Source organism: Carica papaya, chromosome 7, assembly GCF_054855325.1.
Source record: "Carica papaya isolate Zhongbai chromosome 7, ASM5485532v1, whole genome shotgun sequence".
Taxonomy (NCBI): Eukaryota; Viridiplantae; Streptophyta; class Magnoliopsida; order Brassicales; family Caricaceae; genus Carica; species Carica papaya.
Window position 1 is genome coordinate 8,426,134 of NC_142315.1, and position 17,347 is coordinate 8,443,480.

Here is a 17,347-nt window from a genome sequence, read left to right on the forward strand (position 1 = left end):
GCGTCTGGTTTTTCTTCTCTGGGGGGGGGGGGGGGTTGGCAGCTAAAGTTTGGATTCTTGTTTAATGGTATTTACATCCATCCCGCGTTGATCTAGACCGTCCATCTTAATCGATCTTGTCCTTTTGATTGCATCTAAGAAGAAAATTAAACTGGATCGACTATCGTGATTTGATATTGACCGTCTGATCGTGCTTAAGGGAGAAATAAATCTGAACCGTCCTTGCATGCATGATCGATCATTAGCCGTCTGATTGCGGGGCACGCAAATCACCTACGTGGCACTAACGTCGGCGTGTCTTGCCACGCAGCATGCTCCGGTTCGTCGGGGCTGCTGACTGGGCTGTCCTACGTGGCACAATCTTTTTATTTGTACTTTAACCATCTATTTCTAATTTTTATTTTAAAAACATCCCCCAAATCCAAATTTTCACATTTTTTTCTAAAATAATTTTCTATTACATCTTTAACCTATTTTTTCAATAAATTCAGTAAAAATTAAATTAAATTTATTTATAAATATATTGCTATTTATTTTTAAATGCAAAAATTTATCTTGGGCCAAATTCTGGGCTCAAGTATTACAATCTCAAATTTGTCTCTCTGATTTCCAATACTAATTTAATTTAATGGAAAACTTTTGAAGTTTATGGATATGTGATCTTCTCTTGTAGTAATTTCATAATAAATTGGCTACTGAACATATTTTGAACAATAAAAATAAAAGGAAAAGAAAAATGATTGAGAGAAATGAAATTATTGGATTATTATTCATAGAGCAGGGAGAGTTTGCAAAATTGGTTTTTAAAATTATTAATCATGTGATTAAGAACCCAAAAATCAATTGATTGTTTGTATTAAGTTACTATTGTTTGCTTTTTGTTATTTATGGTGTGATGAGATGCTAATTATATCATATTAAAATCGATTAATTTTTTCTTTCATATCCACAGACCTAAACATAATCTAATTTGGGTTAGCTTTTTTATTGTGTTTATGTGAGTTCACTTTGTTCTTTGCTTTCGATTTTCTATTTATATGCCCGTTAATTTTATCAATCTTTATGTGTTGAGTACATTTATACCTAACGTGGAGGATGATAAATTGTTGAAAAAGCTGTCCTTTATATTAATAGATTTACTCTACAAGCTTATGAACCTTTGTAAATTTTAATTGTTGATTTAAGATTGCTTTCTAAAGGTTAAACCATACTAATCAAAAGGTTCATTATTTTAGGTTATCTTATTTGACACCTTCAATAGTCTTTTATTACTTTTGTTAAGTGATTAATTTTTTTTTGTTAGACAATAAATTCATGTTACTTCTAAGGAGGAAGTAAAAATTTTTTGGGCGTGAATCCATAAATTTTGAACTTGTCATGGCAAGTATTAATATGCTTAATGGAGTTAAAGTCTCATTACTCTATTTACATTAACCATGTTATAACAAATAAAAGTCAACAATACATTTTACAGGTATATAATAATTACGAATCAAATCACATGATATTGATTTGATTTTGCCTATAGATCTCAATAGTAGACTATTAGTCCATTCATTAAATTATTTTGATCATTCTTACTAGTCAAGATGGTGAAACACATTTTACAGGTAGCACTTAAAAAGATAATCATGTAAATTTATATGATGACATTTCATATATAGTATAGTAATACTTGTTCTTATGATATTAAAATGCATTTGCATAACACATAAAACCTTAAGGTTCTATGACATTCCTATTATCCTAATGTGGCGGATGTTAATAGTTAATATTTCATGCCCTTACTATTTATAATATGATATTTGATTTATTTGAGGAACTTGTGTATTATAGATCTCATTTGAATAAATGCTTATTTTCCTTGTATTATGTGAACAAGTTTCACTTAAATATGTTAAAAAGGCCCGTTAGAAATGGACTGCATGTAACCTATGTTTTGTCAAGCTACTTCCATATAGGAACTAAAACGCACTGTTTAATGAAACTGCTCGTTTTGCATGATGCTACACTAGAAAAATAGGTATAAATACCTCTTTTTCTCCATCAGAAAACCCTAAATTGGCTTTTTCCTCTCATGTAGACACCAGAAACTCTAGTTTTCTATACTTCTTTATTTTGTAGATATTCAACTTGGACATCAAGACACAACAACAAGTATCTTCTTCAATGGAGTAAAGGTATTTTACATTTATTTTCTAATATTTAATCGAAGTAATGTATTGATGTTAGAAAATATAGGATCTGGTGTGTATTGAGAAAGAAGAAGTTCACTTTATAACAGAATGAATGTTTATTTCTGTAACACCCCAAATTATTATTATTATTTTTGTATTATTTTATTGTATTTTAAATTTTATTGTAATTTATTATGTAATAATATATGTTTTTAAATTGGTTTAATTTAATTTAATAGAAATAATAATAATAATAATAATAAAAAGGGATAAAATTATTTTTAAAATTTAATTAAAAATAATTTTGAGAAAAAATGATGAAAATTTGGGTTCTGGGGGTATTTTTGAAAAGAAAATCGAAAACAGGGGGTCAAAACGTAATTTAAAAAAATTGCGCCACGTCAGCAGTCTGATCAATAGCTCCGGCCAACCAGGACACACTGTGTGGCAGAGACACTGATGCGGGAGGCCACGCGGAAGGGAGCCACATGTGCGATCCGCGCGCGCGCGATCGAACGACTGAGATCTGTTCCCACGCGCACTGACGGCCCAGATCAAAAGCGCGCATGGACGGCCCAAATCGCACGCACACAGACGGCCCAGATTAAATCGCACACAGACAGCTCAGATTGTATCCTGATGTACGGTCCAGATTTATTTATTTTTAATCGCAATCGGATGGCTCAGATTAAATCGCGATGGATATCTCAGATTAAAAGCAGAAGGTTATAAGTAATCTCATCCACACCCAAACCCTAACCCTAGTCACCGGAGCCTTCACTAGAGAAGACCACCCAGCCACCGGGGGAACCGACCGCCGCCAAACGAGGTAAAATTTTTTCTTTTGGCTCGAATTTCGATTCTAAATTCACCTGTGGCCAAATCGGAGCCAAACAACCAGCCAATTGGCTAGAAAACGTCGCCGCGGGTTTCCTCGATTTTTGCCTCCGATAAGGCCCTTCCCGATTTTGGTTTGATGTAATTTTTACACTAATGTGACCACTGTTCCTTCCTTTACAGGTTGACCGGAGCAAAACACCAAATCGCGACTCGAGGTGGAGGAGCCACCGCACCGGAGACCCCTACCGCCGGTAAGTTTCGATTTTCGATATTTTTTCGGCCCACCGAGGGCCCTAGGGGTATTTTATCATAGGAACCAATCCAAGTTTGGCCGAATTCGGTCCTGGGTCTGATTTTGAGTTATTTGGGGACATGTGTAGGTACCAGAAGTGTGTTTCAGTTCTTGAGGAGAAATTCAAAAAATTTAGGTACTGCCCGTAGGCGCAGTGAAAAACCGGTTTTAGACTACAAATCAAGTAAGGATCTCCCACCCTATTTCCTATCACGACATTAAAGTTTAATAAATGATAAAATGGTATTTTATGAATTAATAGATATGTATAATTAATTGAGGTTGCTAATGGAGCCCTAATCTGATATATTTTTCGGTCAGTTTCTGTTTTATTTATTTTACTGTTTTAAATGTGTTACGGTATGTGCCATATTACCCATGTTTTATTTGACACTGGTGTATCGCATTCATTTGTTTCACATATTTTTGCATCCAAATTTAATGTATTACCTGATAAACTTGATTCAATGTTATTTGTGTCTACTGCTGCGGGTGAAAAACTATTGGGAGAAGTTGTCTATAGGGCTTGTGCCGTAGAGATAGCAAATAAAAAATTGAGTGTAGACCTAATATGGTTAGACACAGGGGATTTTGATGTAATTTTAGGGATGGACTGGCTAGCGGTGTATCACGCCATCATAGATTGCTTTAGCAATAAGGTTTTATTTAATCTTCTTAATAAGGAGTCATTTACAAATTAATAAAATCATTTAATACTTATTCCATAATGGCAAGTTTTCTTAATTATCAAGTACCTTAACTTTACTATTTTCTCTAACTAGGCAAGCTCAAGAAAGAGAATAATATTCAAGAAATTCTGGTAGTCCGAGACTTTCCAGATGTGTTTCCAGACGAACTACTCGGACTACCAGTGGATAGGGAAGTCGAGTTCACCGTAGACTTACTGCCAGACACCCAGCCCATTTTGGTTGCTCCTTACCGCATGAGCCGCGTTGAGATGGAAGAGCTGAGAAAATAGATTATTAAACTACAAGACAGTGGTTTTATTAGACACAGTGTGTCCCCTTGGGGTGCCGGAGTCACTTTTGCCAGGAAGGGAGATGGAACGTTGAAACTGTGTATTGATTACAGAGGATTGAATAAGGTCACAATCAAGAACAAATGTCCCCTTTCCAGAATTGATGACCTCTTCGATCAGCTGCAGGGTGCCCAAGTCTTCTCCAAAATAGACCTGCGATCAAGTTACCATCAGGTGAAAATAAGAACAGAAGACATCCCCAAGACGGCCTTTCGAACCAGGTACGGACACTATGAGTTCCTGGTCATGCCATTCGAGCAAACCAATGCCCCGACCATCTTTATGGACCTGATGAATAGGGTCTTCAGAGAATTCTTGGATCAATTTGTTATCGTGTTCATCGATTACATATTGGTCTACTCAAAATGCAGAGAAAAACATGCTCACCATCTAGCCCAAGTTTTGCAGGTCCTAAGAAAAAATAAGTTATATGCATAGTTGAGTAAAAGTGGATTCTGGCTTGAGCAGACCGCCTTTCTAGGACATATCATATCGAAGGAAGGAGTATCAGTGAATCCCGAAAAGGTTGAAATGGTACTTGGCTGGGAGAAGTTGACATCAGTTAAGAAAATCCGTAGCTTCCTGGGAATGGCCGGTTATTATCGCAGGTTTGTTCGAAGGATTTTCTAGCATAGCGGCTCCCGTAACCCGACTCACAAAGAAGAATGACAAGTTTGAGTGGAATGAGGACTACGAAAGAAGTTTTTCAGAATTAAAGAAGCATCTGACCACTGCACCTGTGCTGGCCTTACTGAGTGGATTGGGGGGGATATAGAGCTTATAGTGATGCCTCCTATCTAGGCCTGGGTTGTGTTCTAATGCAGTATGGGAAGGTCATAACCTATGGATCCAGACAGTTAAAGAATCATTAGAAGAATTATCCCACCCATGACTTGGAGCTTGCCGCAATCATACACGCCTTGAAAACCTGACGCCATTATTTATACGGAGAGATCTTTCAGATCTATACCGATCATAAGAGTTTGAAACACATATTCACTCAAAAAATCTCAACATGCGTCAGAGAAGATGGATGGAACTCCTCAAAGACTATGATTGTGATATCTTGTACCCTCTGGGTAAGGACAACGTGGTAGCAGATGCTCTCAGTAAAAAAAGTACAAGTATCTTAGCCCATTTGATGGTTTCAGAATGCAGACAAATTGGGGCCACACAATAGGCTCGACTTCAAGATTTGAAGAGAGTCACATGTTTGGGCCATCTGACCATACAACGCGAGTTAATCCAGAGGATAAGGGAAGCCTAGTCAGTCGACCCCGCCCTAGTAGCCCACAAGATTGATGCAGAACAGGGAGTGAGCTCAGAATTCCGAGTCTCTACTGATGTGTTACTCCGATTACAGAACAAGGTGTGTGTCCCAGACGATAGTGAGTTAAAAGGAGACATCATGATAGAGTCTTATAGCTCGTAGTTTGCAATGCATCCCGGAAGCACCAAAATGTACCAAAGTATGCGATCCCGATTTTGGTGGAATAGGATGACGAGGGACATAGCTGACTTTGTATCTACATGCTTGGTATACCAGCAGGTCAAGGCAGAGCATCAGCGCACATGCGGGTTACTTAGCCTTTACCGATCCTAGACTGGAAGTGAGAACATATCACCATGAACTTCGTAACGGGGTCACCCAAGGCTCTTTCAGGACATAACGCCATCTGGGTAATTATTGACTGGCTTACCAAGTCTTCCCACTTCTTAGCAATCAGGATGACCGATCCCATGGACAAGTTGGCAAGAATGTAAATCCGAAAAATAGTCAGATTGCATGGAGTTCTGGTGACAGTGGTATCCGACAGGGACCCCAAGTTCACCTCTCGGTTTGGGAGTAGCTTTCAGCAAGCCATGAGAACAAAGATGTCTCTCAGTACTGCCTTCCACCCTCTGACTGATGGACAATCAGAACGGACAATCCGTACACTTGAAGATATGCTTCGAGCTTGTGTCCTTTGACTCTGGGGGCCATTGGGACGACTATCTGCCCCTGATAGAATTTGCCTACAACAACAACTACCAAGTGAGCATTGGCATGACTCCGTATGAGGTGTTATACGAGCGTCCATGCAGATCACTGATTTCTTGAGAAGAAGTGGGTGATAGAAAATTGTTCGGCATGGAGCTAGTAGAGGAGCCACATCCAAGATAGTTAAGATCAGAAGAAACATTTAGGCGGCGGAGCCGTCATGCCGGAATTTCAAAATTGGCGGAATAGGCCCTGGGTGTGATTTTGAGTTATTTGGGGACATGTGTAGGTACCAGAAGTGTGTTTCAGTTCTTGAGGAGAAATTCAGGGAATTTAGGAATTGCCCGTTGGCGCAGTGAAAGACCGTTTTTAGACTCCAAATCAAGTAAAGATCTCTCATCTTATTTCCTATCACGATATTAAAGTTTAATAAATGATAAAACGGTATTTTATGAATTAATAGATATGTATAATTAATTGAGTTTTCTAATGGAGCCCTAATATGATATATTTTTCGATCAGTTCCTGTTTTATTTATTTTACAGTTTTAAATGTGTTACGGTATGTGCCTTATTTATTCTATTATTTTGAATGTATGAATCACTGTTTGCTTCACTGTTGCTTAATTTTGTGATTTAATATATGCTTGCCTTATGTATGCACGTTGCTTGCTTAAATAGTTATGTTTGAATGGGTAACGAAGACTAAAGGTAAATAGGAATGAGATTGAATTAATAATTGAGTAAGTTAACAGCCTCACTAGATATCTTGAGAGATGGTGGACGGACCGGGTCCATAGGGAAGCCTACCGAGAATGTTGTCTCATACCGGACGGGGTATGAAAACTTTAAATATTTTGGCACTCATATCGGACGGGGTATGGGGACGACCCGTTTCACCCTTATACCGGACGTGGTATTGAGGTTTGTTATTTTGGCGCCCATACCGGACGGGGTATGGGGACGACCCTAGATTTAAGTTGTTAAGGTGAATGGTTCACGTGTAGTGAGGACTCCTATGGATCCACATGGATACTGATAGGCTGATAAAAGAGGAAATTTGTTGCATGATGATTGAAATATGAAAGTATGACACGCGTTATGTTACAGAGTGAGTATGATTTCATGATATTTATAATGTTATTGTTTTCATAAGGTTTTTTCATGAATCTCACCGAGATAAGTGGACAGTAAAGGGTATTATTATGGATAAATGAATTATTTACAAATTATGCTCCATTGGTTGTTTTTATTTTCTACCAACCTTTACTTATGTGACTGTGAGATAGTGTGATGTTCTTACTGGGTTAGTGTAGCTCATTCCTCACTTAAGCATTTCAGATAAGGAGGACTTGGTTCCCGAGACCGTTTTGCAGGAAGTCGGTGAGTAGAAGCCTAAAGGTTTTAAAGTTTTTCTTATAGCATTCATTTCTAATATTTCTTTTAGTTAGCTTATTCTTTCATATCTTTAATACGTTTTGGTTATTGTGTAGGAGATGTTAACCATAATCTATTTTATTTCGCTTCCGCACTTAGAATTTTTATATACATTTCCTTTTAATTTCTGGGGCCGTTACAATTTCCTTGTATTACATGAGTAAAATATAAAATCAAACATTGATCACACGCAATAATAAATCCATATGATAACCGTGAATATAACTAATATAATTCACTCAAGTCAGTAATTTTTTACGTTAAAACTAAGTATGAAAAAAAAGTTGTTGCAAAGTTCTTATGTGTGTCATGGGACCTCATTCATTTTCATGCATAGAATTATATGTTTTTTTGCCTATTAAACCTAAGTAAATCTTACTATTAATTAAAATTGAAAAGCTTTTTGTTTGAGATTCCAACTCATAATTGTGTGAGGTACATTATAAAAGAGAAAAAAGTGAAATGCAACCAGAAAAAAAAAAAAGATGTGAAACATGTAGGTGTCATTTAAATTTTACATATCTAAATATTGAAGTATTCATTCATTTAATAATTCATTAAAATTTAATGTCATCGATCCCTCCATATAGTTATGCTGACTACAAAGATTGATAATTGATATATGTACTTCTATGTATGATCAAATTTATAATGTTATTAAATTATTGTTAGTTTGATTTTAAATTATTTCATAAATTTTAAACAAAATTTATCTTGATTTAACTAACTATGTATGTAAATTATTCTAAACTACGAAAGAATACTAAACTTTTTATTTAAATTGAAATAAATTATAAAGTTATAGATTACTACTTGTTCTTATGTTCGTTTTCCTCCTATAAATAAGTAAAATACATTTTAAATTATTTAAAAAACACTTTAATTAAAATTTAAGTGAAAAATTGACAACATTAGTATTTTAACACTTAAACAACACCATTTAGGAGAGGGAGACTCCTTATAAGATCTCATTCAAAGTTGAATAAAAGTTCATAAGAAAATTGAAACATCCATAACAAAAACTCCCTCGATCAAGTTCGGTTTTGTTTTGTTAAGGACACCAAATATGATCTAACATCTACTTTATCCATACAACAACCAACAAGCTATTCTTATTTATGACAGTTGACTCAAATAAAATCGACATTAGTGGGGGATTGAAAAAAAGAGCATTATGAATTGTCTAATACATTAATAATATACACTTTAATGGAAATACAAGAAAGCATGTGATAAGAACTTAGGGATATATTTATATTAATATGGTTACTATTAATTGTATTTCGGTTTTAGTTTCGATTTTTATTTTTAGTCTTATTCAAATTTTTCGGTCTTAGTTACACACCCACTACATAATTTATGTTTGTTTCTGAAACCCAATAAGAGTTTGGGCCAGAGATGGACATTCTATTCTTTACTAAGCCCATTAAACCCTAAATAATTAGCGATACGACAATCTGCTTATGAGCGCGCGCGCGCGCACACACACACACATATATATATATGCAAGTACAATCAGATTTTTTCTCTTCCACCTTGTACTGCACGTACTATAAAACTACCAAGTACTACAATCTAGATATTTCAGACCCAAATCAAAATTACTTTCAATAAAATTATAGTGAATAGAAATAATAATTGATTTTTATTGATAATAAAGCAAAGATTTATAGATTTAAGATGTTATGGGAGATTAGTTTAATTTAATATTAGGTTAATCACAAAGAGAAACATGTGGGTGGGGGCTGACGAAGGTTGGGGGTGAAAGCAACAAGCTGCCATCTCCGACGAGCAGATGGCCGAGGGAGATTCTCCGGCACGACGGTCTCAAGGGAGTTAGCATGCCATGGCGGACACATTCTCTTTTCGCTCCATTTGCCACCTGCGGCAATTGAATAATAATATTCCTGGTTTATATCAGTCACCTGTATCAATCCAATTACCAAGCACGCCATCGCCACCGCACTCTTCTTCCTCCAACATTCTTCCTTTTTCCTATATGTACATACACACATATATATATATGTGATTCAGATCAAAATCAATCAATCATAAGCTATAACGTTAATTCTACGTTTTCTTGCTTCTTACCTTGAAGGTAATTGAGAAAACGTGTTGGCAGGAGGAGGGAGATGGAGTGAAGGTTTTTCTCGAGGAGGAAGGTTTAGGCAGCAACTTACTCTCATCGCCATCATCTTCACTCTCTCCCTCTCTACCTGTACAGAATAAATTGGATTCCGTTACCCTGCTACTATATTACAACGCATGTGTGTGTGTGTGTGTATATATATATACGTATATATGATTATAGTGTTGTCAATGGGAGAAATAATTAATAAAATATATAATTTTATATTAAAGTTGAATTGCTTGCCGTCTCCTACTTGTTCTCAACGTGTGGAAAAGATGGTTAATTTGTCATGACTCGAAAAATCTCAGTCGTTGGTATAACTTCTCAGCTTCCAGTTGTGGTGTTTGACACGATCACCCTATCCGTGACAGGCGGAGGCTGAGGCTGCCCGGTCGATTTTTCAATTCCTCAATTTTCCTTTTTTTTTTTTTTTTAATATAAATAAATTTATTTAAATAATAATTATATAATTAAATTTTAAAATAATAACTCGCAGATATTTAATGTAATTAATTATAAAATATAATTTTTTAAGGAAAACTCACGTAGGATATAGACTTACACTTTTATTTTTTTTAAAAAATTGAAAATATTAATCGTCCAACTACACAATAATTGGTCAAAAAAAATTATTAATACAAAATGAAAATAACGATTAGCACGTGTTGTCACGTGCTGCTACGCCATTAAATCTATCTATGTCGGCACGCGTTTGATAAAACCCACATGCTAACTTCTCTCTGACGTCAAACGTTACCGTTTCGTTTAACCAGACGACTCCTCTTCACATTGTTCCTGAGCATTCGCCGGAAACCAGGAATCCTCGTGTCAATCGCCCAAAAACCTCTCTCATGTCTTCCGGAGTAGATCAGGCTCAAATCTCCACATTTCTTCTGTAATCTATCCTCCATATCCATTTAAACCCTAAAATTCTCACATTATTCACAAAATCTTTTTTTATTCTCTCACCCGCATTGAAGCCCTAAATCCTCAGATTCAACTGTCAAAACCCTAGACACCAACAATTCCTTGCTTCCTCTGCTCTTCTTCTCTAATTACCTGATTTCACTCCTTAACCCACCCAACCACCTCCTACAATTGAAGGCCCTCGGAAATATCCACTAGAATTATTTATTGTTGCCATCTAATTCCAGCTGGCCTGACTGTTCGATTGACTCGCCCACTCGTAATCTTCTACAGTAGTTTTCTTTTTTGTGTTTCTCTGTTCTTTTCTCCTCTGGAGTATGTAATGGTGGAGAAACATGGAGCGAACTGAAGGGGTTGTCGGTTTGGAAAATGGGAGTACGAGCGACGGGAGGCCACCAAATCCTCTAGCCGCCAACTACAAGCAGTATTCAATCAGTGATCCAGTGGCGGTGCCACATAAGACGTCGTTGGTTCGACACGCGTCTTTTGTGAGTTTCTCTTTTTTGGTCATGGAATTTCTGTTCCTCACTAATGTGTTTCAGGTTTCTCTTTTTGAATGTATATTTTGGTTGTGTTCGGTATGTTTCTTCCTTCTCTTGTTCTGTTATGAATTAGTTATTTTGGAGCAGTGGTTTTGAAGTTAGTGATCAAATTTTATGATGAAGAGTTTCTGGTTTCGACTTGGGAGTGAGTTGAACGATTTTTAGTAGAGAAACCCGAAAATTGAAGCCGTAGGACCTATGTTGATAAATTCAAGTATTACCTAGTTCATTTATTGAGTACTATATGAAGCTCCCGCCGTCTTTAACGAATAGTAATTTCCAATAATGGTGACCATGAACTGCTCCATAAGCTGGATTCTCTCTCTCTTTCTCCCTCTCTCAATTACAAATAATATTGTCACTGTCCTATGCAACTAATGTATATTTGGTAATATTCTGAATAAAAACCGGGGCTAGCATATTCTCCTTCTCCAGTCTGAGATATTTTATTTTCTCCCTCAAAGAAAATCCCTTAACTTTTAGAAGTTTGAATTTAGTCGTGTGTTGTGATACAACGATTGTACTGTAATGTCTTTGCCGAGCATATTGTTTGAACTTTTTTCATGTTCATTTAAATCTCTCCTCCTGTGAATTTATTCATCATAAGCTCTCCCTCAAGCTTCTCAAATAATCATCCTGCCTTCATATTTTTTTTAAATCTCTCTTCCTCATTCCTTAAAACTTTTCTTATTTTATTAATTTTCTGATCTGAGTCTCTAAATATTTGTAAAAACGGTGTTCTCCAATTACTTGCATATTTTCAAACATTGAATGCCCGGGAGTTAATTTTAGGATTTGGGAGACAGGTTGGGCATTTGAGTGTAGGAGACAAGTAGAGAATGTCTCTCATTGTTTCTTTAATCTGATTTCTTAACCTGCTGTCCTACCCTGGTCCAAACCCAGGATTAGAAATATGCTTCTTTGACCCCATTAATGTGTTACACCTGAGTACTTGACTGTAATATTTTTGGTACTTTAGGGAGTCATGGTAATTGTACCTTCTAAAAGTTCAAGGACTTAATCATAATGTAGGTTATAGTTTGGGAATGGAAAATGAAACGATCGCCAAAGCTTTTATTTAGTTATCATTGTTTGCCAGTTTGTATATATCCTGAATATGACTTATTTCAGGGGCTTGATTGTAACATAGCAGTAGGGTATAGTTTAAGAACTAGAAAATAAATATATCTCCAAAAAAGTTTTGTTTAATGCTTATCAGAGTATGCAAGTGTTAATTGTGAGCAGTTGTAATATGTTGTTAGTTTCTTCCTCTACTGGGTTGTACTTTTTGCTAATTTTCTTATAAATTGCCCTTTATTTAGTTTATTTTTGTGTTAGATTTGAAATGCCAAGGTGATTTGAATTCATTTTGTTTCCTTGAACAATGGGAAGTAACTATGAAGTTAACAGGTTTATGACTTTCTTTAAGCACTGCACGCTTCCCGTCTGTCATGTGGATATTCGTGCTTTTACTATTATTACTGGAAGAATGTACCATTGATAAATTACTTTTCTGTTTTGGATCTCGTGTTGCAAGTCTTTTTTTTTAATTTCAAATTATAATGTTCAAGGTTTTGTTACCTTTGAGCAGGTGAAGATGAATTCAGATGATATCTCTACTGAAAATGGACTTGGTGTAGATGACAGCGAGAAGCAGTTCATTCCTGTTGTGCGATCTGGAGCATGGGCTGACATTGGGTTTCGCCCAAGCATGGAAGATGTATACTTATGTGTTGACAATTTTATGCACGATTATGGTCTGGAGAATGTTATAGATGGGCCCAGTGCCTTTTATGGGGTATGTATTTTCTCGTTATTATTTTTAAACTTACATATTGCTATTTTTCGTACTACCATGGTGCAAATTTTATCTTGGTCCAACATTATATGCTTCCTGTGGTGTTGCTTGCCACCTCCATCTTGTAGCCATCAATCTAAAATCTTTAACTTTTACTGTCTCAAGTCTTCAGTAATGCGAAGTTTGGAAACTTTAGAAGTAATAATTTGGGCAGTTTAAGAAAAATAGCAATCCTAATATGTAATGTTTGCTTTGCATTTTTATTTCTCCCTTAATTCTTGGTTGGTTTGAATTTTTGTTCTCTTTCTATGTTTCTGTTTCATTGAGCAAAATAAGATCATTGCTATCATATTCTTATCAAACCAACATTGCACAAATGTAGAAGCTCCTGTTTTTTGAGTGTATGGCTGTTAAGCAAGGAAAAGATTGGTGCTAGAGATGTTGATGGCGGGGTTTTGTTATTAGAATAGGATTTTACTGGATGGTGACACTGATAATGGCTTGCAATTCTAAAGTAATTGGTAATTCTGCCACTCAATAAACCGTTATGTTCCTAAAAAGAATCACCACTGTGTGGTTGTTACTTGCAATAGTTATTATATTGGTCCTGATGTTTACTGCTGGTGGAAATATGTCACTGGTGTTTGTGGTTGATTGCTTATTGCCATTTGTATGGTGATGGTGGTGGTGGCAGCAATAGCAACTTATCTGCTTTTTTGCATTTTTACTAAATGTTGGGAAATGTATCAAATATATGCTTCTTGTTGCTCCCATATTAACCAATTTCAAACGATGTTTAGGTCTAAAAGTATTACCTAGTAATTCATGGCTTCCAACTATTTGCACATTCAGGACTGTGCACTCCAAGGTTAATAGCACTCCAACATTTGTATTCATTTTTTTAGGTATTTGATGGTCATGGTGGAAAACATGCTGCTGATTTTGCCTCCTGCCATTTGCCAAGGTTCATTATTGAGGATGAAGATTTTCCCGGAGAGATTGAGAAGGTTGTTGCTTCTGCATTTCTACAAACAGATACTGCTTTTGCAGAGGCTTGTGCTTTGGATGCTGCTCTTGCTTCAGGAACAACTGCTTTGGCAGCTCTTGTTGTTGGCAGGTTAGTTTTTTTCTTGCTTCTCTAGTTTTCTTTCCTTTCTTCTTGGATTGTTGTGAGGGAGGACAGTTGGGGATGGTTATTATAAGCTGTCTGCTTGGGAAATACATGAAAATCCAAAAATATGGTCCTGTTATTTACTTTTAGGTAATTTGTGCATTGTCCTTATTTCGGTCATGGGTCCCCTGATACAGTTCTTTGGGAATTGCATCTCAAGAAAAGTAGTTCTTGATGTTCGTGACTTCAAGTTTATATAAACCCTAACCAAGCTCTTAAACTTCTAGCATCGGTTCAGTTCCTATGCTTTGGAATTAGCACATAAGAATCTATCAAGTTCCTATCACTGGCATTCTTGGCTGAAACTTGCTGTCTTAACTAGTTTCTAGTAAATATTACTATTCCAGTATCATGATCACCACCCACACTGCACGAGTATACTTAAATGTATGATTTATGGCTCTCATTCTATTGATATGGGTCTTGGGTTTGTTACTCTAAAACTATGTCTTATATGAATATGATATTAAAATCTTATGCTCAATTTTTTTTTTTGGAGAGGTGAAAGAGAAGTAATCATATTAACAAGGCATCAAAAGGGCTGCATCCTAAGTACAAAAGAAGTTTTTATGATGAAAACAAAAATATCTATAGGATTCCCTAGACCCTTTTCAGAGGGAAGAGGATATCCATTAGATAAGAGAGACATAATACCATCAAAAATGTTTTTGTTCTTCTCTTTCCAGATAACCAAATGAGAGTCAATGGAATGAGTAAGGTAAACTCTTTCATGGACTTGCACTCAAACGCCATCCTGTGCCCATAATTCATCTGCAATTGAACCTTTGGTTGCATAGGACAAGACCAGAAAGGACAGAGATTAATCCCCTTACCTTTTAACCACTGCTTACCGGTTTGGGGATCATATACTTCTAAAAAGAGGTTCATACTCGTACCTGGCAATTAGCACAGACCATGCCCAAACTCACCGATTTGTCTTCCTCAGAATCTCCTCTGCTAAAGAATTATTTAACTTTTGGAATTTGGTATTGCAAATGGAACAATAGACTTAATATTTCTGAATCAAGTCTTCAATTGTATGTTAATGGTTCTTGATAGAATTATATAATGTGCCTTGTGAGTGACAGCAAAAAACGGTTCTTCGAGGAGGCCCTTTAAATATTGGCAACTGGAAAGGACCCATTTATTGTAGTATAATCTATGATGAAAATAGTACAGTGTTTAGTTGATAATCATTTGACGTAACTTTGCCTGGAAATGAGTGTGGATTTTGGCCAGTTGCATAGTCAGATGTGCCTATTAACCTGGTCAGAGCCTGACAGGTCATGTGAATAAGCTACCCAGCTACTTCATAGGTTGGTCGGAGGACATGGATTATATTATCTGTATACGTGAGAGCTTTTTGGTCTCTTAAGAAAAGGGTTGTTTGAAAGCCTGATATTTGGTTGTGTTAATGTGCATGTTTATCAGGCTAGCGAAACACTCCCATTCCTTAAGTAGGTAGCTGGTAGATTCCTCTATGCAAGTGTGTTAGAAACATTTCAATGAACGAAGTTGGTGGACTTGTGAGGGGTTAATGGGTGATCTTTTACTTCTAGAAAATTGTTTCTCTGGTTGTATGGATGTCAATCTATTAGGGAACATTTTCTTAATTGTCTTGTACTTGTTACATTAACCTTTATTTCTGATGGCAGGATGTTGGTTGTTGCAAATGCGGGAGATTGTCGAGCAGTCTTGTGTCGTCGTGGCAAAGCAATTGAAATGTCAAGGGATCATAAACCTATTTGCATCAGAGAGAGAAATCGCATTGAGGCAAACGGAGGCTATGTGTATGACGGCTACCTAAATGGGCAACTTAATGTAGCTAGGGCACTGGGGGACTGGCATATGGAAGGAATGAAAGGTAGTGAAGGAGGGCCACTGAGTGCAGAACCTGAGGTCATGAGCAGAGAGCTATCGGAGGAGGATGAATTCCTCATCATAGGATGTGATGGAATCTGGGATGTGTTCCGAAGCCAAAATGCTGTGGATTTTGCTCGAAGGAGACTTCAAGAGCACAATGATCCTGCAATGTGTAGTAAGGATTTGGTTGATGAGGCATTAAAAAGGAAGAGTGGGGATAATTTGGCTGTTGTTGTGGTCTGTTTCAAATCTGAGCCGCCCCCCAACCTAGTTGCTCCCCGTTCAAGAGTGCAAAGGAGCTTTTCAGCTGAGGGATTGAGAGAACTGCAGAGCTTCTTGGACAGCTTAGGAAACTAAGATGGTGACAAATGCTTAATTATTGTTAACATTATCATTATTATTGTTGTCCTTGGTGGGTTGATTAAAAGACTCTTGTAGTTTAGACATGGAGCGAATTGAGTTGCAACTGTACCATATGCGGCAGCAGTGTGGATAGACATAACAGGCGGTGCCTGTTTTTTGTAGGATTTAATGCTTGATGCTTCTGCCTGGTATAAGGGCAATTATTAATTGGAAGACTAGTCCCCAGCATTCGGGGGGTTTCTACTGTCCAGTAGAGCTAACATTGCTTCTGAGTGGTAAAGATGAGATTGAATGGGAAAAGCGAGAATGGCCGGCTGGGTTCATCTTGCTGTGAATTCACTCTTCATGAGATTTTTAGTTGCTTCAATAGTTCTATGGCGAGAACCATGTGGACTGAAGCAATATGAATGCCATTTCTGTTTGTCTATGTTACTGTCATGTGGTCTGAGTCTCTCGCTGGCTGCCAAGGAGCAACCTCTGCTAGACCCGCCGGGAACTTGGGGAAATTTATAGTGTGTTTCTGAAGTGATAGTGATGTAGGACAATTTTTTGGGTGGCGAGTGATTTAGGACATTCGTTACATTTAATTGGTATATCTTAATTTTGTATAAGAAGAAAATTTGATGTGGACCGGCAAATTCTAATGTATTCCGGTCAAATGAAAGGGGCGTTGGCGTTGGCGGCGACTAGGATCAGACGATAATCTCTGTAACTTGAGTTGAGTTTCTTGTTAAGGAGTAATTTACAGAAAAGACGGCTTTTATACTATTTTATTATGGGGAAAAAA

General features: G+C 36.7%; 1 protein-coding gene across 1 annotated transcript; it reads left to right on the top strand.

Annotated features, from left to right (window-relative positions):
• Positions 1-10,621: 10,621 nt before the first annotated feature.
• DBP1 (DNA-binding protein phosphatase 1) lies at positions 10,622-17,312 on the top strand. Its single transcript, XM_088208328.1, has 4 exons — positions 10,622-11,311; positions 12,957-13,163; positions 14,069-14,280; positions 15,990-17,312. The coding sequence occupies exons 1-4, from the start codon at positions 11,159-11,161 to the stop codon at positions 16,552-16,554; spliced, it is 1,137 nt and encodes a 378-aa protein (XP_088064454.1). The 5' UTR covers positions 10,622-11,158; the 3' UTR covers positions 16,555-17,312.
• Positions 17,313-17,347: the final 35 nt, after the last annotated feature.

Excerpts from the sequence above, each read along its gene's own strand:
- DBP1 (XM_088208328.1), top strand. The coding sequence starts at position 11,159 with ATGGAGCGAACTGAAGGGGTTGTCGGTTTGGAAAATGGGAGTACGAGC. Across the intron at positions 11,312-12,956 it reads TGGTTCGACACGCGTCTTTT|GTGAAGATGAATTCAGATGA; the intron begins GTGAGTTTCTCT and ends ACCTTTGAGCAG. Across the intron at positions 14,281-15,989 it reads GCAGCTCTTGTTGTTGGCAG|GATGTTGGTTGTTGCAAATG; the intron begins GTTAGTTTTTTT and ends TTCTGATGGCAG.